Source organism: Anopheles maculipalpis, chromosome X (assembly GCF_943734695.1).
Source record: "Anopheles maculipalpis chromosome X, idAnoMacuDA_375_x, whole genome shotgun sequence".
Classification (NCBI taxonomy): Eukaryota; Metazoa; Arthropoda; class Insecta; order Diptera; family Culicidae; genus Anopheles; species Anopheles maculipalpis.
The window spans coordinates 8,862,728-8,886,774 of NC_064870.1; the positions used below are offsets into that span (position 1 = coordinate 8,862,728).

General features: G+C 45.4%; 4 protein-coding genes across 7 annotated transcripts in view; 1 reads left to right on the forward strand and 3 right to left on the reverse strand.

The window, feature by feature from the left end:
• LOC126568426 (potassium voltage-gated channel protein Shaker) overlaps nt 1-24,047 on the forward strand; it is a 416,918-nt gene that overhangs the window by 132,470 nt on the left and 260,401 nt on the right. The window lies entirely within an intron of this gene.
• Nucleotides 1-24,047, reverse strand: part of LOC126560565 (uncharacterized) — a 104,030-nt gene that overhangs the window by 33,002 nt on the left and 46,981 nt on the right. The gene's annotated exons all lie outside the window — the stretch shown is intronic.
• LOC126558364 (cyclic AMP response element-binding protein B) lies at nt 680-7,241 on the reverse strand. Of its 2 annotated transcripts, none has more exons than XM_050214379.1 (5): nt 6,630-7,241; nt 5,941-6,084; nt 5,641-5,809; nt 2,645-2,740; nt 680-905 (listed from the first exon to the last, which is right to left on the reverse strand). In XM_050214379.1, the coding sequence occupies exons 1-5, from the start codon at nt 7,167-7,169 to the stop codon at nt 691-693; spliced, it is 1,164 nt and encodes a 387-aa protein (XP_050070336.1). In that variant the 5' UTR covers nt 7,170-7,241; the 3' UTR covers nt 680-690. The 2 variants fall into 2 exon arrangements, with proteins under 2 accessions (XP_050070336.1, XP_050070327.1); XM_050214370.1 differs by having other exon boundaries at nt 680-923.
• LOC126558264 (uncharacterized) lies at nt 20,786-22,760 on the reverse strand. Its single transcript, XM_050214247.1, has 3 exons — nt 22,645-22,760; nt 22,329-22,553; nt 20,786-22,258 (listed from the first exon to the last, which is right to left on the reverse strand). Exons 1-3 carry the CDS (start codon nt 22,735-22,737, stop codon nt 20,786-20,788), a joined length of 1,791 nt encoding a protein of 596 aa, XP_050070204.1. The 5' UTR covers nt 22,738-22,760.

Genomic DNA, 24,047 nt, shown 5'->3' on the forward strand with positions numbered 1-24,047 from the left:
GGGGGGACGACAGTCCGGATGGGATTTGAACCACGGTCCTGCCGTTTGAAGACCGGCGCCGCTGTAGACGGGACCGTGTTTTAAAATAGCTCTTCCAAAACATAGTAAATGTCCTTTCTTAATTGTTACCAAAAAAAAAAAACAACAACAAGGGACACACAATATGTGATAAAAAAACAATTAAAATGAGATGTCTCAACATCGCAACAACAGTGCAATTTCCTATGGGGGAAGGGATGGCGTGACCGCCTCCTATCTGTGTCTGTACTGCCGTAAGTGGTATAGATTAGAGCTAGTATCTTGAAATCTGGTTTCTGGGCTTCTGGTGGTACGCGCTTGCCGCCCTGCCATCCTGCTGTGTGCGGATTTGGGACAGGGCCACACACACACACACACATACGTACGGAGGGTAATAACATCGAGCTAGAACGCAAAACTGTCAACTACCATTAGCGCGTCGTGAATCGATTCGGGGAACTGGTCCGGATGCCATCGAGTTCGTGCAACTGCAAACTGTAGACTAAACGACTAGCTCTGCAGGTAAGTTGTCTCGAAGGTTCCGGCAGTCAAACGTCACACTAACGCTGGCCTTGCTGCTGCTGCTGCTGCCTTGCTCTAACGCTACACCTAAACGCTGCAGCTTACAGCGTGGCCGGCTTACGTGCGTGGCCGGCGGCTGGTGACTGCACTTCAGTCACTCTTCTGCTGACAGTACAGCTCCTTCAGCGACTTCAGCTCCTCGATTAGGGCCTTGTTTTGGTTCTCCAGCACCGCCACCCGGTTCTCTAGGCACTTGATGTACTCCTTCTTCTTTCGGCGACATTCCCGGGCCGCTTCCCGGTTTTTCTGCAACCGCATCTCCCGCTTGCGTGACTGATCCTCCAGTTGCACGTTACCGCCCATGACTGTGTTGGGAAAAATATCTGCTCAAGTTTTCCGCGATGATGATAATGATGATGTTGGTTGGGATGGGGTTCACGTGAAGTGGTGAGATTGTTTGGTAGGATGGGTAGTTGGGATGGATACGATAATCGGAGCGATTCGGGTTAGATATCGTCACGGGACCGGGACGGATGGAATGGATGATGGAACATTTATATGACAAATATAGTATATATAGTATAATGACACGTTCATCGGTGGAGCGGTTCGGGTATCGGGCCCGTGAGGGTATTTTGCGTGAATGATTTTTCCGTACACACAGATTATGAATGAACGACGCATGAGAACACAATGTGCGCAGATGTGGCGAAGTTGGCGAGCGAGGTTGAAGGCGACATGATAAAACGAAATCACCACCAAAGGGAGGAGAGCAGGGGGAGTCCGTATGAAGATTTGAAAAATTAGTAGTATGTTTGTGTGTGTGTGTTAAGACAGTGAGGTACATCGAAAATTGAAACAATCAGACAGTGTTTTAATGCCAGTTTCCGTACACGAAGTAACGACAGGGTTTTCGACATTTTCCCGACAAAAAACGAGGGATTTTTAATAGGATGGTTTATTAGTAGCGGCGAATAGCAGAGCGGGGTTTTTATGTGTTATATGTGACGCAGTAGTAACGCATTTTTTTTTATTTTTTGGTAGTATTTGATGAACATAAAATCCAATTAGCCAGTTGTTGACGTAGATGAAATGTGTGCATATGGATGTGAAAAGATGAAACCAACGCAATTAGAAGATAATTTTAAAATAGTAAAATAAAAAAGAAAGAAAAAGAAAGAAAAAGAAAACTCATTATACCACACGTACAAACGAACTACTGCTACAAAACTCGGCACAAATACCGAACGATTCTAGAGAAGAAGAAATAATGGAACAGTTAAACGGGGTCAAACTGGGTAACACGAGATACAGAGAGAGAGAGAGTTAGAGATTAAGGAGAAAACTTAACATGCGCCGTTCCCTTTTGAGAAAGAAGAGATCAAAGCTACTACTAAGGCAAGAACTTATAACGCCTACAAGGACGCCTAGATGGTACTATGTAGGTATTTCAAACTCCAGCTACCCCTCCCGACGATCTTTCACCCGGTAGGAGCAGACATCGGATCTCATCTGGATTGAAATGTAATCTGCTCTGTTTGTATCGCTTGGACGTCAGTCTCGATAATTTTGCCGGGACTTCCTGCCGGGACAGAACCACTCTAGTAACCTCAATCAACTTGAGCTTAAACATTTTCACGGATTCGATTTAGATAACTGTCTGATTTCGTAGTTTAGATGCCATATTTTTGACATACTTATAATACTACCATAATATCGAGTAGTTACTGTGTGCTATAAAAAAAGATATTCATCGTAAAGGGTATGAAATAAGGTTTTCCTTTCGCATATCCAGATATGAAAAAAATATATCTAAATTGTACTAAAATGCTACACAAACTACCTAAATTCAACGTTACTAAATGTTGCTATAAGAAAAAAAAGTTAACCAAACAACTAGTTGCACTATTCAGACATGGAAACGACAAATCGTCAATCGACAGTATAGGATTGGTTGTGATGTAAGAAGGAACAGCCTTGTTTCTCTAGGCAAATGTAAGGGATCGGGACTAGGATGTGTGTGTGTGTGTATGTGTTCCTGGGAAGCCAGGGTAAGGGGAGCGGGATGGATCGTTGTTGGGAGCGGGAGCATGGTCATACTTACGAGGTACGTAAATGCCCTCCTGGGGCTGGGAATATTGCACCACACCACCAGGTGTCGCTATCGTGTGCAGGCCGGAACCATCGCTCGGGGTGTTGGCTGTGGTAGTGGGTAGTAGCAGTTGTACACAGTTGTAGTCATTTATATGTCATTCAAAAGCAGATCGTGTGTGGGCGTGTGTGAACAAAACAAAAACCGTCGTCTAGTGAAAGGGATTTTTCATATTCTGTTCGTTTGTTTTTTTCTTCTGTGAAGGACCATTGAGAATGAATAATGGAGTGGATGAGGTCGGTGAAGGGGATGGTGAAAGAGGTTTTTTTTAAATTTTCTTTTTCCCCGGAATGTAACTTTCCGTTATAATGTGATGGAGCGTGTTAGCATATGTACGGAAATCGCGAACTGTACACGGATTAGCAATTAATAATAAAAACCAAAGCGCATGGCAAAATTATAGTAACTCAGCCATAAAGGCAAGTAGTAGCGTGAATTGGTATGTAAGAAAATTGTCAGCTGGGCTATGAAAAACCAATGAAAAAATAAAAACTAATAAAAACAAAGCTGTCCATAAATTGTGTAAGCTGGATCACAATATCTGAAGTATGAATAGCCTAAAAAGGGATTATTTTCTGTAAGGATTGATCTGTTTCGAGCCGGTACGCGAGTCAGTAAAAGTCATGGAACTGTAGGTAGATATATGGAGGAACGATGGAAGAATCTACTCGAGCCTTCATGTCTCAACTGCAAAGTAAAGCTACTATAACAATAGGCATTCCCCTACGAAATATGTAAATAACGATCCATTAGTTTAGAATTCGATAGAGAAAAGAAAAACAAAACGAACTCTAGGCTAAAGCATAAATCTAATAGTTAATTTGTCCATCTTGTTTTCTTCCAATAGTTTACATACGAAATAAGCACAAGGGATCTAACTATAACAGCCCGTAAAGAAATCTATGAAAAGATAAAGATACTAGCAAACAACAAAGCATATTATCTACCGGGAAATTTGCTAATTTGCTTTGCAAATAATTCGCACATCATTCGCAGAACGCACACAACTAATCTCGCATCCCATCTAGAACACTACAGGTAATAGAGACTAATAGAGACAAATCAAAAACTAAATCATGCGCAACAATATGGTGACTAATAATTGATTGTTGTTTTGTTTAAAAACGATACCATTGTTATATTGTACGAAGAAAAGCAAACGGAATGTTTTTCGGTACAGGACAACTCAAACACGAAAATCATTGTAACGAAAACTTTCACGGCTACTAAAGGAACGCTTCGCTCGCGTGGTGAAACAAAACAATTTGTTAAATTTTTGCTATATAAACAGTACCCGACACAAAAAAAAATCCCAAAAGGATTTATAAATTAGTCGGACTTTGCTCGGAATTAGATTAAAATCTAATCCGGACAAGTAAAAAAAAATACATTTCGTTTTTAAAAAGTCCTCGATTAGGACTACATACCAAAAATGGTCAAGCATGAGAGAGCTACAAAAAAATTACATTAATCGGAAGAAAGTAAAATTTGCTAACTAAATTATCATTTAACAAAAACCAATCATATAACTTGGTGGATAGATAAGTCTTTGTCCTAACCACGATAAGAGATTTGTTTTAGGCCAAGTTCAATTTGTTTACTCAACTTAATTGGCTTCGAGAGCGAAGCAGTGCTTATAGCGATCGGCTTTTTTTTGACGCCTTTTTTTTGTTAATATAGTTTGTCATTGGGCCTCAAAATAGGCCTCTGTTACCAGGACTACTTCATCATTGAGTTGTAATTTCTTTTCAACCAGCATTCTTTTCTAGTCTGCGAACAGGAGTTAGTATGTTTCCTGTGGTTTTGTCTATAGTCACATATCGATAAAAAAATCTTAATTGTAGTTTCAAAGCTTCAAACTACCCGTTGTTGCTACTGATCGATTGTGAGGCTCACGTGGCACTCATTTTGCGAAAAAAAAGTTTCCACATATCCAAACGGTCGCGTATCATACGATACACAAGTTGCTCAGATAACGACAGCACTTCGGCTATCCCCATCAATGTTTTTTTATGACTATCTAATAATTTTTTATGGATTTTTTGTAACACTTTCTGGCGAAACAACCCTACTCGGGCTAGGTTGGTGCATCGCCTGTGTCGCTACGGACACTTTTAAACTCACAAAAATTGTATGTAACTTATTGTATGTGGGCGATTGAGGAGAGTCCGGGTAAGGGATGGGATCAGCCCACCAAATCCGTTTTCATCCATGCTTTGCTCCAGATCAGAAGATGCTCCGCGCAAAACACTATTTGGTTGGCCAAAACTGATCAACATTTTAATTCTGTTTTTGTGCCGCAATCCATACATTAGGACTATGCAACTTATCCACCAACCTGTTACATGATTTATATAAAACAAACTGTAAAGGCAGAACGGAGCCCAATGCGTTTAGCAGCCTCAAAACATTGACAGCTGTCAATTTTCCAATTAGCATTGCACGATCATACACTCATAGCTAAGAGAGTAGTTTTTCTGTAGCGAAACTGGCGAAAGGATAAAAGGGATCGACGTTATTCAGATTAGTGTTGTAAGCTACCGTAGTAGTAGTAGTAGTGGTGATTTAGTGGGAGAAAGATTGGCGATTTTATATTAGATAATGCATTTCTTTGTGCGTTACAGGCGATACATGGTGGTCGATGGTGATGTTTCGTTTTCGGTATGCTTTCAGGTTCTGTCCAATTGTTTTGTTTCTTTTGTGAATAAAATATCCAAATATCCATGATAGGGACTCTATCCATTCATCCTCGTACACACGTAAACATTCTAGCAAAACGCATACATAACCACTCAACGCGTTCCCTTCTGTTTAGGACAGCTCGCACGAAACCCGTTTGATGGAAAGGGAAGATTTGCGCACGGGGCAGCGTAAAGTTGGTCCAGATATTAGGACCATTCCCAACACACACCCAGATTCGCACACACCTCAAACAACTCTAAACGTACCGATTTCCGCTCCGCCGAGATCGCTCAATATCTTACGATAGGATGGTCGCCTGGTTAGCAGGTCTCTCCGCTTCTTCGGAGACGCTTCCTCGTCCGAGAGTGTATCGTCACTGTTTGTGTCGGTCATAATGCTACCGGATCCGGTGACGATGTGCGGTTCGGGTTTGATCTGAAGTGTGCAGTTGCGTTTGATGGCGGCATTTTCCGGTATGTACATAAAAACAAAAGTTTAAAAGAAAATCGTTACCATTATGACTTATTCTTGCCTGGTTAGTCAACGCTCGCAGATGATTTACTTACGTGTATGGTTTGCAAATTGCCCGTAGTTGTGTGGATCACGGAGTTTGGTTTGTTACACACTAATAGTACGCTTCTCGCTAATGGGACGTTGCCCGTTGCCGTTTGTATTACAGACTGTTGGTTCTGCTGTATAACAGATTGTGCCTGATGAGGTAAACGAGAGTTGTTAAAAGAAAGACATGTACATATGAGCAGATGCGAACATTTCAATTGCAGTGTATAGATTGTGTTGGTGAAAGCATAGATTAAGTATTTGTATGTACTGTGACCGCCAATAATATTGACCTCTTTCATTTCCACTTTTCAAATAGCTTATTTCCATACTTCTACTTCGTAAAACTTAATCAAACTGTAGTAAAATGCTCATTAGCAACTAAACTTTCGTGTGTATAAACTTCAAGTGCGATTTTCAAGTGCAAGCTCACTTATGTGGGATTTACTTTTCTTCTTGTTTGATTTCCGTGCGTTTTTCAAGTGACGTCAAAATCAGGCAGTTTTAAAACGAAAATAACATTTTTTTTTTGCTGAACGGTTGCATTAGCCTGCCGAAAACAGGCACGTTCTAGTAAAATTGGTCGTTCTAGTATTAAGCATCAGTTTTTACAACGTTATCTGGACACTTTACAACGGCGTTACGATTTTTGAAAAATTCAAACCGAATGTAGGAAGCACACAGGTGCCGCACTAACCTGCCCGGGCGATTGCGATGTCGACAGAAGCTGGACAATGTTGGTACCGGTGGCGGTTACTGCTGCTGCTGCTGCCGGCACTAGTGTCACTTCTGGACCGGCGGCACCACCGACCGTCACCGAGCTGCTGTTGGCGGTCCCGGCAGTACCTAATACACCCACCAACCCTGCACCAGCTGCACCGGTGCTCCCAGCAACGACCGCTCCTTTACCAGCAACGCCTCCTCCTCCTCCTGCAGCAACTCCGCCGCCACCACCACCACCACCGCCACCTCCACCACCACCTTCACCGGTAGATGCTGCCACCGTTATAGCCGTACTGCTGTCGGTACTACCGTTGTTGGAGGTATTGATTAGCTCGTTTGGATGCTGCGTTCCAACGCCAGACGCGGGGCCACGACCACCCCCGCCTGTCACCGCCTCACCGGTTGCGTTTGGGCCGGTACCACCACTACCAACAACACCACTACCACCACTACCACCACCAAGCGGATCGCCTATCGCCGAGGAACCGTTCTCCTCGACCATACTACTGTCCATAATCCGCCCGCTGGTCTTGCGCCTCTTCCAGGCCCTCACGTCACCACCGTGCCCCGGGCCCCTTATCACTGGTTGCTTCGTTTTTACTGTTTGTTCCAAAAAAGGTTTCTATAACTTGTGTGTGTGTGCGTTTTTTTTTTTTAGTCCACAAAATAATCCCAAAACTTTCCTATTAACTGTACACCAATTTGTTCTAGCGAAGATACGTTACTCCCCACTATTAAAACAAGATTTTACTTTTACCGCTAGCTGGTACACACCGGTACCGTAGGGTCCGAGTATATTTTCATCTAGCTACGTATAAAAAAAACTGTTAAAAAAACCGAAACACCTCTGACCGCAGAGGACCACTTTTTTCCTTCCCACCGGTGGGGTGTTGTGTCCTTGCGTTCTTGGTAAGGAAAACTAAAAGAAACAGCTCACAGAGCAGTCAGACAGAAGGTTCATTCATCTAGACCACCGGATTAAGTACGTCTCGTATGAAACCTTATAATAATAAAGTGCGCTTTCCTTTAGTTCTTGTTCACTGTCTAGCCTTTGATACATGTTGCATGTTTTTCGTTTTTTGTTGTTGTTGGATTTCAAAACACTCCCTAAAATTTTTTAATTTATTTTAACTATGACGGCTTACGCCGTATTGTCACACTCCCTACACTATTCAAACTATTCGTAACGGGCTCCGTCCACGTACCGTGTACACCGTTCCGGTGGGACGGAAACTGTGTTTGACAAGCACAACACACACACACGCACGCGCGAGGTTCCCAACTGCTGCGAATAGTCTAGCTTCCCGGGAATGCTCTTGCTTATACACTACTGCCGTGCGTATCTTCCCTTATAAAACCACTCGGTCCTTCCCGTCATTCGACGCACATACTCCAGTCTTTAGCGGTTCGCCGTTTGCGCATCTACACATTTGGTTTGCAGGAACTACACACTACACGGTGCGCACGTGCACAAACCAAGACATGTCCCGCCGTTAATCGTTCGTCCTGATGATGTAACCAGTCGACCACCTGTTGCTGCTGCTGCACCTGCATTACATTGCCGATGGTACTGTCCTGAATTGTTTCATCCTCACTTGTCTTAACATTCCGGCACTAGCAAGAGCTGCAACGAGAGAAAATGAACGAAAATGGGAATTAGCAAACAGTTTAATAGGTAAGGAGACACATTTAATATTTTATTTTATTTATTATTAAGCATGACAGCACGTCGCCATATTGTCAAGAAACATTTAATAGTTATTGTAAAATTTGTTGCAGTGAGAATTGAGACCTCCCGGTAGCTGCGCGATCGCTGAGGTATCTCGTGGGGCCGAATAGTTCGAAGAGTTACCTCGTGAGGGTGAAAAGCTACCTTTTTGAAATAGAAGAGCGCGCTCAGAGCCTTCACTTAATGGAGGTGAGGCGTCCCGAGGACATTCGAGCTTAATACTGAACACTAAAAGTCATCATCAAACATCTTATTTCTCTTTTTGGCATGAAAATCCCGAGAAATCTCGGTCTATTGATTCTAATTTTCTTGACTTAAATTTTCCCCTTAGGGCTCGATAGCCATTTCCACGTTTGGATGGACTGTTCGGACGAGATTCGATACCCATGCCCTGTCGCCTGAAAGTAATGAATTATAGTAACAGTATATCGGGATAATTGTTGAGAAGGTCAAGGACTGCTCATCGAACGAGCGAGATATCAAACGTCTTATTGCGTATAGCACACCACCACGGACGGCGGATGGCAGCTAGCCAACAAGAAACTGAGTCGCTAGTACCAGTGTGACCTTGAGCACACAAGACAACCGTTGCTTGAACCTTGTGCGATTGACAATACCGTGACAAGAGAGAAAGGTGTGATTGTGTGCAAATGCGGGGCTTGGTAAGAGAAGAAGATAGCACACCGGAAGCAATGAATTAATCTACTTATTGAAATAGTATGGCTCGGAACTGAGGCAAAGCACGTGGTATGCCACATAATTAGACTAAAGATGGAAGAAAAAAATTCACCCACAAAAAAAGACGAAAAACGCCGCAACAAGTCAGCGGGTGGCGTTGATTATCAGTAGTGTTCATATTTTGTCCAAAACGATTCGCTTTTCTAAAGCCCATCGTACAGAAACAATTTCCGCAAGGGGTAGCACATTTGTTTTGCACTGGAAAGGTTGCTAGAATGTAATGTAATGAAAAGGTCACGGCATTACATTATCTTGAGCACTCACAAAAGCGTAGGTAGGCGAAAAGAAATGTGCTCCGTGCCTAGCTGCTATAATGGAATATTGCGTGACAAATGCCATCGCCGTAGCATATAAATGGAAGGCAACCAAATATATATTTGTAATAGTCGTTAGCATTACTTCAAACCGTAAGGGAACTTCGGGCTCCACCATTCGACTACTAGACAGGGTAGCCATTTTATGTTATTGTGCTTCAAAACACACAAAATATAGATAAAGAAAAGATGTCCATGAAATGGATGCAGATTTTTTCTAATATCTTTACACCTAAAAGCGTTTAGATCCTAAAGACTTCTGGTTGCATCCAGTCGGTAGACTAGACCCAAGTTGGCAGTTTTGGTATTGCAACCACATGTGGAATCATCACGTGCTACCTACCTCAGCAACCAGGAAGCAACCACAAAACATTCCATTGTATCGGTTGAGCTGAAAGATTAAAAATAAATTTTGTCCATGCGATGTGTGGTTTCACTTAGCTTTGCATTTTCTGGACCGTGTCCAACAAATGTTGCGATACGTCGCGGATACGAGTGGCAGACAACGCCATACTGCTGCTGCGTCAATTTACACCTAGCGAGCAGTATGGCGCTAAATGATCGAACCACGCTCTTAACCTGATCGGCTAGATTTGTCTCAAAATCCGCGTCAAGTGATTTGTATATCGCCATTTTTTTTTCAAGTCTCTTTCAATTGTATTTCTTGATTAGGGCGAGTAGCGAGCCTTCGAGTAAATCTCATTCAGGCTCATTTGCTCCAGTTTGATGTTCCCATCTTGACTCTGATGTGTGTTGCCCGGTCTCATCTACTAGCCATGCTAATCATTTGGCATCATTTCACGGTCACCACGTCCGCTTCTTTACCAAGGTTTTTCGCTTCTCCCTGAATGCTCACAAATCATTCGGCATGCGTTGTAATGTTTGAGAATTTTCTTCCAATTTTCTGAACGTCCTGAAAGAGAGCCAGCAGAGCCGTACACCCAGAGACACCGACATTTATTATTAGACGTGTGTGAGCGTGTGTGTGTGTGTGCGAGCATATCGTCCTTCCCTCTATTCGCTCAACCATACTACAAAACAGTGAGTCAACAACGCGCTAGCTGCAAGTGATTACGATGTCTTCCCCTTTGTGTTACATCGAAAGAAAAATCCCACTTCCAATGCGGCTACCTCCCATCGTCAGCCGAAAGCTGCTCGCCCATGACTCATATACAAAACAAAACATTAAAAATCGCGTCAGCAATAAAGTAGAGCACGGTACGGGCTCAGCCAACACACCTCCACCAGGCAGCTGTGGACGAGAGATGGTGAATAATGAAAATAAAATGAAAGAAAAATAATAATGCGATTTGGTCCAAACCTTTGTGGGATTTCACTTTAGCGAGAGTCAGAAATTGAGCATCTTCTTGGGGGAGCACGATTCTGCAGTTAGTTACATTGTGGTCGATGGGTACCGTGTGTCTTTGATCCCATATGTTTTCAAGGATGGTCGTCCCGGTATTACCATCTGTCTCGATTCGTGCGCGAATTAGTAGCCCGTTCTAGCACACGCGTACTATCACTCCGGGCATGTAAGTGCTCATCTCAAGGACACACACAAGCATCGATGGGAAATCAGGTGGGTTTTCCCATCTTTTTTCCTCCGAACTTTCAACACACATCCAAGTGGGCCTAAAACATTAGCTGACATTCCAATAATGAAGAAAGATTTTTGATATCCTACCCGTACCCCGTTCATTACAGCTTGCGACCCATAACACTAGGCATAGAAAATTGGAAACAGATTTTTCAAATTGATCAAACAAGAGCAACTTTTGAAGCAAATCGCTACAGGCTAGCGGCCACGCATCGAACGCTGAGAGCAAACATTTTCGACACTGTTGCGCTTGGTTTTGCGACTGTGTTGGTAATGTTTGTTTATACATAACCTCTCTCAACTCCGTACGTAAGCAAACTCAGCGCGCTGACGTAGCAACAGCGTTCTAACCGGGGCCCTGCCTGCTGCCAGAGTAGCTCTCACACATTGGCGAAGGCGAAAAATAACACGCTTCGTCACGTCATCCGCAAATCGTTTGGGGCGACTCGCCGTTCGACGCGATTATCAGTTGAGATGAAAGATAATCTTGGCACTGGGGAGCGGCCTGCTCCATCACCGTTTGTCCAACGCCGCAACGTCAAGGGTTAGGTCTCGCGGATGAGCGTACACGAACTGACGACGTCAAGGGTTTTCGCCAACGTACGCGAGCTGCTGGAACAGAAAATTAACGTCCTAGGGTGGGGTGGTTGAGATGGTACATACCACACCGGCCAGTTAGGTGAGGTGAAACAGCGCAGCAAATCGCAATGCAAAACATGCGTGAGACTTGTGGATGTTGGCGATTTCGGTGTCGGTGCGCGGTAGGTGAGAAAATTCTTTCAACCGAACTCTATGCCGTATGCCGTCCTTGGACAGGCTTGGCAGTGCAAAGCTAGGGTGGCGAGTTACTGCCCGACCCATCTCTTCCTGGGAGGTAGAATCTCGTGGTACCGAATTTATGGCAGTCCATATGGGATGTGCTGGAGATGGTGGGTACATTGGAATTCTGGATGGTGACGCATACCGTAGCGTCATCCAAGCGGGCAATGCAGCAGAAACCAGATGCATGCACTTAAAACATCACGAATTTATGATGTACTGCAAAGCAACATCTAAAGCATCTTGCATCCCCAGCGGATCAGAGGAAGAAATGTTTTCGCTGCTAAACCATGACTATTCAAAGCGTCCAAGCAGCTAAGCATCATAAAAGAGTAAGCGTAACAAAATGACGGCTTCCAGATGTTGCTGACACCCTCCATACACAGGAACAGCCGCAACAATGCCCCAACCCAATTTGCCTTTGCGACAGGCGTGACCACTTACGCCGGGTGTAGGCTCGACATCGCAACGCGATGACGTCAGTCGTAACCATCCGAAAAAACCGGCTTTATGACGAAGGCAAACAGTGATTTGTCCCTCGAGAAATGGCAAACGATTGCTATGCAAGGCCAGGCAGCGCGCGGAGGGTGCCAAGAACGAAAGATTGATGTCTCATCAAAATGCGGAATGCGCTAGAACGCAACAGTTGGAAGTTTATTTCCGGAGCAAAAAAGCAAAGTGCAATGGAGCATATAGCATGGAAGATATGGTGATAATGTAAACTTTGTACACAGCGCGTTGTGAAGGCAGCCTTTGTCTAGCGTTTTCGAATATATTGTTACCAATTGCTTTCATAGCAAAATTTGTTTAAAAATAATAGGAAATAATGGCTTGCAGTCTCCGAGGTTTCTGATACGTCTCTGCGCTGGGGAGGTGTGTCTGTTGAGTTTAATTAATCTACCCAGCTTTAGTAATTTTTTCTAGTGCATTCGGGGAATAAATAATGAATCATCCTTCATTTCGTACCTAGATCCTTACCTATTATCCTAATCCTAATATAGCTGTACTATCCTTATCTACCTATTACGCCATCTAGTGGACCCTAGCCCAACGTCGTGATCTTCGGATCTGGATGTACAGCGAAACTCACAGGACGTAGCGCCGTTGGAAGGCAACACTGTAAGTCTAGCGTCTCCAATTTTGAAGTGTGAGAACTTTGAATTCTCCTTCTTCGGCTGAAGATCCCCGATAGGTTTTGAGCTGCAATTACCGGGTTTCCTTGACGTAACTGGCTAGTAGGTCCTGCGGACAGGACTCGATTTCCCGGATCCTGCCGTACGAAGACCGATGTCGCTACCATCTCTGCCATTGAACTGCCATTTCTTAGCAATATCTTCTTGGCTTAACGACCTGCCAAGTCACACCGGTCATCGAATGGCTAGGCACACTACGGGGAGCCAGTCCAGATAGCGTTTCAAACCCCAGTCTTGTCGTATAAAAACTCTTCTTATTTTCTGTGAATTTTGCGAACCTTTAGTCTTGTTTGATACACTCTTTTCGAACGATACAGCTTTAGCCATTTCTAGAAAGGGTATAAACGAAATTGTGGGTTAAGCCGTAGACTCCAAATTAAATGTAGACTACGAATACCCTTATCCGAACCGTGTCTCCAAAGTGCCGCCCAACCGATCTTACATACCCGGATACTCATTTTGGACTCAAATCTAAATATCTTCATATTCATAGAGATCGCGTTAGACGACGGTAAGGATATTTAAAACGGCTTCTTCCCCTTCAAGACAAGTGCGCTATGGAGAATTCTTCAAGAAGCATAAAACCAAAGTCTGCTACTTCGTATCTAGAGTTGAACTTCGCCGTACCGAGCAAGGATCTCTTGTTCCGTGGCAGGGCAGGAAAGCCAAATCCTTTTGTCCTGGTACGTAGTCTATTGGCTTTCCTAAGCTATCGGCTCGGATTAAGTCAAGAAAGTCAGGAAGCCAGTTTGATAGCGAGAAGGTTCTTTTTTTTTTTTTTGATTTGCTGACCAGCTCGGGATACCATTGATTGTAGAGGGTTGGGGTTTGTCACCATCACGGCGGACGCCAGTTGCTAGTAGTTGTGTTTGAAGGCGCAGCAAAGTTAGCTTCAGCCACCAAGAAGCCACCCGCAGGAGTCTTTCGTCTCTACCAAAAAGCCACCCGGTCAGACTTTTACTACAGGCACCGGGAGTCGGTTTCGGTTGTGTGTGTGTGCGTGCCCGTGTATGGACAGTTGATATATATCTTGCGTACTGACTTCCACTGGCTATCTTATCTTAGCGAAAAAACGGCTTCGCACTATAGCACACACACACACGTATCACAGCACCATTAGCTCTCTTACCTGGGCTCGATTGTAGGGAACCCTTTACACAATTTCGCACTGGGTCAAAGCAAAAAGGGCTTGAACTCGTTTTCTTTTTAACAACACACAACAATAGCTGCGTTCTTTGGCGCCCAAGATGTGTGAATATGTATGTGTGCGTGTGTCTCCCGTTGTAAATAATACTGCAGTGTGTGGCGAATGTTGCCACCCTTTCCTATTGTAGGTATATTGTAACAGTAGGAAAGGTTTGTCGTATGTCCTTAGAAACGGTCACGCACTAAACGCGTGATAACGGTCGTGTGCATACACACGTACCGTGCCTTCCGTTTTGCACACACACATGTACGGTCCGTCGCACGAAGGGCACGCACGCGTAAGTCTCCCTCAGATATTAGTCACAACGCAGTGTGGTTGGTCCACCTTCCTACAACTTCTCTCTGAACCTGAGAGACGGAGCAATCGATGAGCTCAGCATTCTTAGTAAGAAAACGGGATGAGAGAAAGAGAAAGAGAGAGAAAGCGATAGTTGCCTGGCGTAGGCGTAACATACGGTGGAGGAGAGAGAGAGAGAGAGAGAGAGAGAGACCGAGAGGGTGAGAGCTTCTTTCATGGGTATCTGGGAGGGGGGGGAGGACACTTTCACGCTGGTTACATGGGGGTTCCGTGCCGCCAAAAGCGGACCCGTTCGTGTCACACCGTTCCAATCCGGGGAATCAAAATTCCCTTACACCGTGATGATTGTGTTCTTATCACACACACACGCACACATACAGAGGCGCCCCTTGAGTAAAGCAGCAGCAGAGCACACCGGCACCTCGGGGCGTAGGTTAAACACACTAAATAAACAGATAGGCCCCAAGATAGATAACACAACACAACCAGCCCGAAAAAAAACCTTCTTTCGCGTATTCCTTTAACGGTTGGCCGCCACACCACTAAGCAGGCGAGAGCTCTGATATTTTTTCTTGCGTCCGTCCGTCGCGGCCTTCGCGCGGTCACACACTCTGACGCGTCACACACAGTGCACAACAATAATATTATTCCCCACAAGCACGCACGCACACACACACACACATACAGGAGCTGCTTAAGGGTTCGGTCACACTGAGCACGGATACACACACACACACATACAAACGCATGCGGTTTGTGGGAAGGGAGGTGTTTTACAGAGTGGGAATAAGAAAGCGAAGCCCTTTCCACGTTCCCCGTTTTCTTCCCATCGGTGGGCCATAGAGTGTTGAAGTTGACCAAATGTATGTGACACAGGGTCCGAAGAAGGGTGCACACACACACACACTATGCATTTAGCAACAACAACAACAGCACACTTGGGCAGCCGCTTCTGCTAGTGGTTATTCGATCAGCTCTCTCACCGCTGACACTTGCTGTATGTGTGTGTGTGTGTGCGGGAGCGCGCGCGCTTGCGCCCATGTATGTGTGGGCATGTATGTGCGCGCGTGTTATATGCTTGTGTGTGTGTTTGTTGTGTGCACAGCCGAAAATATTGCCTTTACACCTGGAAATTGGTGCGAACGCGCGCGCGAACCGCCACACCATACAAATAACAAAAAAAAACCACTAAAGACACTTGATTTGTTGTTGTGGTGGTGGTGCGATGGATCATCTCTTTTACACCGGGCCAGATGTGTGTGTATGTGCGTGTATGTGTACTCTAGGTAAGGGATGTGCTTGAGGTATGTGTGTGTGTATAGGTATAGGGAAACAACAGAAAACAGCAGATAAAATTGGCTTACGACGGCAATGGTTGCTGGCGGCGGCGGCAGACAGGCAACAACAATAATAACAGCGCGATGTAAGCGACGACAGCAGTGGCGACGACAATCCACGCTTGCCAGCAAGCGGACAATTCGTCATATTCGTTGCGAACACCGAAACGGAACTATTGTGGCGTTGTTTTTGACAGCTAACGCGAACGTCATCGCGCGGCCGAGCCTGTGGCACTACGGCACGACCGTCGTGTATGCGGCACCACGAGCGAGACCGGACGATCGTAGAGCGGGGGGGCCCGGGTGCGCGAGCGAGACCACTGGCCGTCGCCGTCATCGTGCAAGGGCAAACGGCGTTCTCTCTCTCGTTCTCCCTCTCGTGTGGAGGGTTCGGTCCCACTGGCAAACTTCTGTTTGCTGTCTCTTTTACTCTTAGAAGCGTTTTGTTGCGCCAGCTACACACATACAGCGCTGAGCCATACGCGTATAATGAAAACCAATAGCACTCTGGAATAACCTCTCTCTCTCCTTCTCCCTCTATCTCTCGCTTTTTCCCATTATATCACAATATTCAGATAAACGTCACCAGCATGCTGTATGGGGGGGGACTTTTTTTTACTCCCTCTGACTGCTCAACAATCGTAATTTCGGAGCCCTACGTGCGTTTGGGTCCTGTTAGGGGGTTGCTTGGCTTAGGAGTGTATATTTACAAACATTTGTAAAATAAATTCTCGAACAGGAAGACTTGTAATACGTAATTCTATTTGCTTTTACTTTGTACAATTTGGTTCTCCATACAATTCATACGACGACGACTAGGGTAGAAGACATACATGTTTGCCTACGAGATGCTGCCGATGACGGCGATGGATGACTACGCAACGTGCCAATGCCTTATAACCGCCTCGGGCTGCTCGCCACTGAAGGAATTTTAAAATGCCTCTGCACATGTGAATAGAAAGGGGAAAACGTGACGCGGTGGGAGGGGGGGGGGGGGGCTAGCAAGAGGACAGAGGGGTGTGCTGTAAATTAACGCAGCTTGAAAAACTTTTTCGACTGAACAGCCTCCTGAAGATAAATTGTCCGAACAGAGGAGTAGACACCCACCCACCCCTCCGGCATCTTTTCCCTGGTGACGTTTGCTCCACCAGTCGCTGATGATGTCATCCGCAACGGGGTCGTATACGTAATCATGCGATGACGTCATCCATAAACATACACACACCATCCAGACATTTCCAGCGAGAAATGCTTGTATTTGGTGGTCACCTTGAACGTTAAAGGCTCTCGGGTTTTTTTTTTTTTGTTCCTACATTATCACTTTTTGTGTGTAGTATAGTAAAATAGAGGCATATAGTAGTATATCCGCATGTGCGAAGATGCTTTCAAAATCCCCGGGATATGACCACAACTGCATACGATATCCAAACCGAAATAGAAGAGACAGCGCAACACAACACTGTACGTGCGCACAGGGAGCACATGTACAAACGCGCACACCCATACATGCAGGTCGTAGGGCAGCGCAGATACCACCGAATCACGTCATCCATCCACGATGTGTGTACGCTTACGTCATCGCGACGTAAGCAATATTTAGGTGCCCTTTTTTTCCTGCATTGTTTTCTTCGCTCACTTGACTTGCTTATTATCTCTTGGCAATGAGTGTGCGTGTGTGCCATGACGATGCCTTCTTGCCGGGTGTTTCTCCGTATTTGAACCTTCTGGAAACGCGACTACAACCGGGACTGCATCCGACAGCCAGGCGTCGCAAGGTTTTGTTGGAGAGTGCCCTTGAGGCAGGGCCTAAACAAGCATGCGTCCCTTTTGGTTAGGGGAATTGTTTCATGAAGACAATAAATATTCATCCCATTCGTTTATCCAATGCTGCTGAAACGTTTTTTCCGGACCGACATTATTGAACCAGTTCGATTTCGGTTAATCAGCGAACACATGTGACCTTCAAGAAAAAACAAGAAAACGTAAACAATGCAACAGGCTGTGCTGGTACGCGTACTTCCTCCTAGAGCGGAATAATATTGTTCAACTGCTGTTCGCCCTAACTAAAAAAAAAAACCACACATTTCTTGTGTTATGAGGCAATGGCAATATTGCATTAATCTATACAGCCCGTGCCCATATGATCGGGTCGTAGCAGGCAAACAAATCATTTAGAAATCAACTATGTGTGGAAATCGATACGGTATTCAGTTTTCCCCTTTAAGGAGGGAAAAATCTTTCCGTTTCTGCCCAAAATCCAAACATCCAAAACTATCTGCAGCAGCCGTAAGAAAATTGTTGTTTTTCTTTTTCTGTAAGGAACTGAAATGTATTCGAAGGCCTCATCGCGCGATCGTTTCCAGTGCCGCGGTTGGGTTTATACTGTCGGGTTACGCGCTTCACTGCGTTGCGCTATATGAAATGAATTTAAAACAAAAACAAAAACGCTCAAAAACCGAACGAAACTATCATGCACTACACTTTTATCTGCTTTTTCTACTTTTTGGATATTTTTCTTTCAAAAAAGCATTGCATTTGCAGGTAAAAAAGCGTAATAAAAAGATAGCAACAAAAGAACCGCCTGTACGCGCACGGCTGCCGGTCAAAAACCGCGGTTTGACAGCTCACAACAGTGGCGGTACTGTAAAAGCTATATAGCGTTTATGGAACAAGTGCCTTAAAAACAACGAGCTACCAGGGTCGCAGGAATTTCAGCAGCGTTCCGGCAAGTGGTCTCCCATCCCCCCTAGCATATTTCCATCCAGTGTTGCAGTGTTGACAGGTCCGTGCCGAGCAAGATCGCTGTGCGCCTGGCCGGCTTATAGGACGCATTTGCCGTTGCGGACAAAAGCTGATCGTTGTTTACATCTATTTTACCGGCGACAGCGGCAAACGGGAAGGTAAATTTCTTTTGCTATTTTATTTCGTTTGATTGGAACCATTGATTGGGTCGGGTTTTAATTAGTTATTATTATTATTATTTTTTGGTACAACGGTGAAACCAACGGTGTTTTGTGTTGTAGTCAGGCCCATAGGACGGTCCAAGCGGACCGTTGGCAAAAAATCTTCTTTGGAAAAAGTGTCGTGCATCAGTTATTTATTATTTATTATGGTCCGCACATACTGTTTAACAAAGCATTCCTAATCTTACTGCGCTAGCCTAAGATGTGAAAAAGCAAGGAGCGTTTCAGTGGTATTTAGTGATAGGGGAATGGAAGTCGAAGAAATGAGAGCCGGCTCCGGCTCCCACACCACAACACTGCCATCGACGCTGGAACCGGCTCCGGAAACGGTTCCACTTATTTCTGGACCCGGTCGAAACCGGGACCGTTTTTCCCACAGGCGGAACGTATATTGGGACACGGGAAAGGAGTGTGAGCACATCAGTGATACCCAGAAGCAGTTCGCCAATGAAAATGGCCTGGCCAGCCGATCTCGTGTCGCCTGCAACAATTCTAGGCCAATCATATGTCACCGGAGATGGTAGAGAGACAAAGAAAAACGATTGAAACCTGCACCAGGACCAAGTTTTACAGCATCTACGGCCGGTAGCGCCAGGATTCTAAATAATAGATGCAAATCTATCGTGGATCGTCAGAAGTGCTACGGATCAGGCCCAAAACTTTAAATGACCTAGAGATGGTTGCTTCGAAAGTCGGCAATGAAAAATAGTTAGACGTCGCGAAACACACCCAAGTCGCGGATGATATGGGCACGACTTAACTGGACGGCATTAGGCGTACATCAAATGTCCGGAAGTGGGCAGGATATAGGATACATAATTGATAAACAGCAGGAAAAGGGAAGGACTAAATACACTGCCCTGGGGCTAGCTTATCTATTGCTTAAAACTGCTGCGATTATGGTCAGAAAAGTTAAAACTGTTGCTTAAATACAAGGCGGGGTAGCGGGCTCGGTATTTTCCCAATAAGCGAGGTTAGCTTTGATGGGGCACAGTTTGCTGCATAGGTCTAGGTTGTGTCAGGTGGCATTTCAATGTTGGGGATGTAGGTATGGAGTCTAGGAGCTTGATGTGGGGGCCGAATGTTTGAATGTGTCATGTTCCAGTGCGGTCAGACCACTGGCATTATCGGTAAAGATGACGTTCGGTCGGTCGTTCGGTCGGTCGGTAGTCTTTCGTTGGATGGCTATTACTTTGGCGGAAGAAATGTGATTAGAAAGTTTATTGGCATAGTTGTCTACGGTGGAGTTAATCCCATAATCGGGTGAGCCCTAGTAAACTTAAATTAACAGCCAGACAGAAAACAGAAGAAATTATTGTTTTTATTAGCTTTTTTATTTATATAACAAACATGCCAGAAAAAAACGGATATTTATACAATTAGAATTGTAGAAGTGGACCTGCCTTTGCCCGGTTTATATACCGGTACGGTGATAATTGAAACAATTTAGACAATTGTATTTGTTTCATATGTTCGCACATCGTAATACTTCCCCATATCGCGAGAGATTTCAATTTTTAGTTGTGTTGCTGTGCTGATTCGAATTTTGTGCATACCATGTATCACCAATAGCTCCTGCGTTTGTCCTGCCCGGTTCACGTCGCGGTTGTGCTATTGCCCCAACATCAGGCCCAACAGAATCGAAAATGCCTAACGAATTAAATTTTGTTAGTTTGTTTGCCTTTAACAGACTTAGGTACCTGGTTTTGATCGAAAAACTCCCCTATCTTGTATATGCTAGTCACATCGACAAAAACACACACACCCACAAAAACCACCGCCTAGCGACTAGAAATTTAAACTGTAAGGTAAACCAGCGTGGCAATCCTTGAGTAAATTTAACATTAGAATATTGCTTCTCCATTATTTTGTTCTACTTCCCTCCCATCTATGTATTAGTAGAGGGAATTTTAATTAATCGTGACAATAAAATGGGTTAATGTTCCGTCTCACCAACCGTTACGGTCGCAGCCACATGATGTGATTTGTGTGGATGTGTTCCGTGCTGGTGCTGCTGGTGATGATGCTCTGGATGCTGGTCGTGATTGCTGTTGTGATGCGGTCCATGTCGGCCATCCACGTGCTGACCGTGCGACCGGGCCGGCTGATTGCTATGATGGCCACCATGACTAGGCGGGTGCATATGAGGGGTTTGGAAATGGTGCTGCTGTTGCTGCCGCTGCTCGCTTTCGTCAACCGGTAGCGGTGCAACGTTGGCGGAGGTGATCGGTACCTGTACTGGGACATGCCCATCGTACGTAACGACCGTACCGGCATGGTTCGGTTTCAGCTCGTGCGCCTGTATGTGGATCTTTTCCTTAATTTCGTGCCCATTCTGGATGCTGCGGTGGATCTCGAAATCGCCCCGATCCGCCTGAATGACCAACGCACCGTGCGGTCCTCGCGCCAAATGATGATGCGCATCGACCCGTTCGCCCACCGTATGATGGTGCGGATGGACGTGATGATTGTGTGCGGCTCTCACCGGGACAGCGTCTTGTGACGGTTGGTCCGCTTCAGTGGGAACCGTTTCCTTGGAACCTGATCCGCCTGCATCGTTCTGTTCGTTCGGATGGTTCTGCCGATGGCGCAACGTATCGTACTGATGATGCATCAACCGCTGATGATCTTCCATTTCCGGTGTGTCGGCCTGTTTCTTGGCCGGATCCTCCGGAAACGATGGTACGTGCAACGGTTCATCCTCGACCAGCTCGGATCGCAAACGGTTAAAGTCCAGGATGGAGTTTTCAGACTGTAGACTCTCCACCAGCTCGTCCCAGTTCCGATCGCTCGTACCCTTGATCAGTCGTATCATCTCGATCAGTTGCTCCCGATCCGACTGGGAGTTGGTTTCCTCGATCGATCGCAGTAACTTGACAATTTTCTGATGCAACAGCTTCTTCACGTTGTCCGTGTGGCTGTTGTGTTCGTAGTGGTTAAGCTGCTGTTGCTCCAGATACGTTGTGCCACTGTTCGGAGACTGTAAATCGTGCACCGGTGTGTGGCGTATCGGTTCGGTATCATTTTCACTGTAGTGTACCACCTCCAGAATTTCCGGTATATCGTCCTGTATCATATCGCTGTCGGTTGGCGTTTCTTCCACGCCAACACCACTACCACCCCCCGGGGAGTGCTTCGTGTGATGATGGTCGGACGGAATCAAATTCTGCTCCCGATCTAATGCTAGCGCTGGCTGATGGTGGTGTTGGTTGTGATGTATCTGCTCACCAGAACCTAGCATCTGCTCCTGTGACCCATCCGCTAGGTCCCGGTTGTTGGTGCTGGTTGGAGGGGATCGATGCGGCGACTGATCATCGCACGCCGTACAGGTGCAGTTATGTATCAGTTGCACCTGTTTATACAGGTACGGGTTCTTCATGTTCGCATTCTCCGTACAGTCTACTTTAACCTGCCAAAAGGGAAGCGGATTAGATTGATGGATGATCCTTGAAAAGAGCGTCAGCTCAATTACTACTTACGAAAACGTACGACACGTCCGATGGTTGACAGGAATCGCAGTACGGTCCTATAATCTCGCCCGGATCGGACGGTTCCGTGTGGGGAATCGAGTAGCTAAAGCAGGCACCGACACAAACATTATTATCGATCGTCACCTGCTTGCAGCCCGGTTCCGTTATAACCTGGCTAATGTTACGCGTCGTACACCAGGACTGCTTGTTGGGGTAAAGCACTATATTGTGAACCTGGAAGGAGAGTTGCAAAACAGCATGGTTAGTAGTGATTCCATTTTGTACTACACATAGTTAAGATAGACAGACAGCTTGGTGGTCTTACCTTGTGTTCTCGGTTTGCCGTTGCCGGTATGCCATGCATCGTGGCAAGGATCACTGTTGCCAGCGATAACCAAACATTCGGCATTGTTGCCATCTCTTACCTTGACTGTGGTCGCAACACTGATTCCACAAAACCTGTCTAGTGGTGCTGTAGCGTAGAGGAAAGGTGCAACAACAACAAAAAAACGATATATAAGTATTAGTTTCATTTTCAGTACCCTTCATGCTCAATCTCCAGTTGCATCTAGTGGCGAATTGGAGGGGTTGTAGTGTTGGGATTAGAAAAGTGTTTTTCACCCACCCCCCTCCAAACCCTTGCTTCTTGTTCGATAGGTGTTTGGTGCGGCTGGTTTTCAGACGAGGCTCAAACTAGTTCTAGCTTCGATCATCTAACACACCACTTAGCATCGCAGCAAACTATCGCTAAATTCCATGCTCGGGCTACTCGCCAAACAAGTTTTCTGCCGGCATGGAAATCTTAACACTGTGCATATTTTTGTTTTTTTTTTCTCTCACTCTGTGTAGCTCCTTTTGCGCGCTAGCTGTAGCTCTTGCGACACACAAAGGTAGGACCCCCGACCTCAGGAGTGGAGAGTCCCGACCACCTTCTCTCCCCCACTGCTCCGTAGTACACAAGGCAGACAGACAGGGTGAATAATTTGGTGGAGGCGCACAAAGCGTGCAAGAGGGTGAAAACTACAAAAAAAAGGTAATGAAGGAGGCCTGTGAAACTTAGCGAGTGTGGGGTGACAGCAGCAGATAAGCTAAGCATGAATATTGGTAAGAAACCGGGCAGCAGAGCACGGAGCTTCGTACGCCCGGCTTCAGCTCCTCTAGTCGCATATAGGTGTATATATATATACACCTATATGTATATATGTATATGTATATTTATATATGTATATATACCCTGTATAGCGACACGATGTGCAAGGCGCACACCAAAAGCCAGTGCCGTTATATTGGCAAAAAAAGGCAAACACATTTGCCTAACGCTTTTTGACATCCATCAATACCCCTCCCGGACGTCTGTAGCAGAACAGGCTTTTACGTATATCGATTACCCGTATTATTGTGCTGCTTATATTAGCATACACATTGTTTCACGAACTCCTGAGCGAGTTGGACTTCAAGTCTTCTAATTACCCATGAGTAATGCAAAAACCCTTGCCGCTGCTGCTGCTCAAAGCTGTTGTCCACGATTTGCTTCGTTTTCTGTTCATCATCTGCTGTCGAAGAAAGGCACACGATTTGCGTATACACAAATCACCGCTCGGCTGCAGGATGATTGATGTTTTCCTCGTAAGGTACTTTTTCTCTCTCTCTCTCTCTTCTCTACTATAAGTCATCCACGTCGTGAAGCTGCGCGAATGACTCATCAAGGTGTGGGGGATTAATTTTGCA

Coding starts and splice junctions, on each gene's coding strand:
- LOC126558364 (XM_050214370.1), bottom strand. CDS start 7,169: ATGGACAGTAGTATGGTCGAGGAGAACGGTTCCTCGGCGATAGGCGAT. Junction 6,085..6,629: donor CATCGCAATCGCCCGGGCAG/GTTAGTGCGGCA, acceptor TTACCTCATCAG/GCACAATCTGTTATACAGCA. Junction 5,810..5,940: donor GCAATTTGCAAACCATACAC/GTAAGTAAATCA, acceptor TGCACACTTCAG/ATCAAACCCGAACCGCACAT.
- LOC126558264 (XM_050214247.1), bottom strand. CDS start 22,737: ATGGCAACAATGCCGAATGTTTGGTTATCGCTGGCAACAGTGATCCTT. Junction 22,554..22,644: donor CGGCAAACCGAGAACACAAG/GTAAGACCACCA, acceptor CTCTCCTTCCAG/GTTCACAATATAGTGCTTTA. Junction 22,259..22,328: donor CGGACGTGTCGTACGTTTTC/GTAAGTAGTAAT, acceptor CCCTTTTGGCAG/GTTAAAGTAGACTGTACGGA.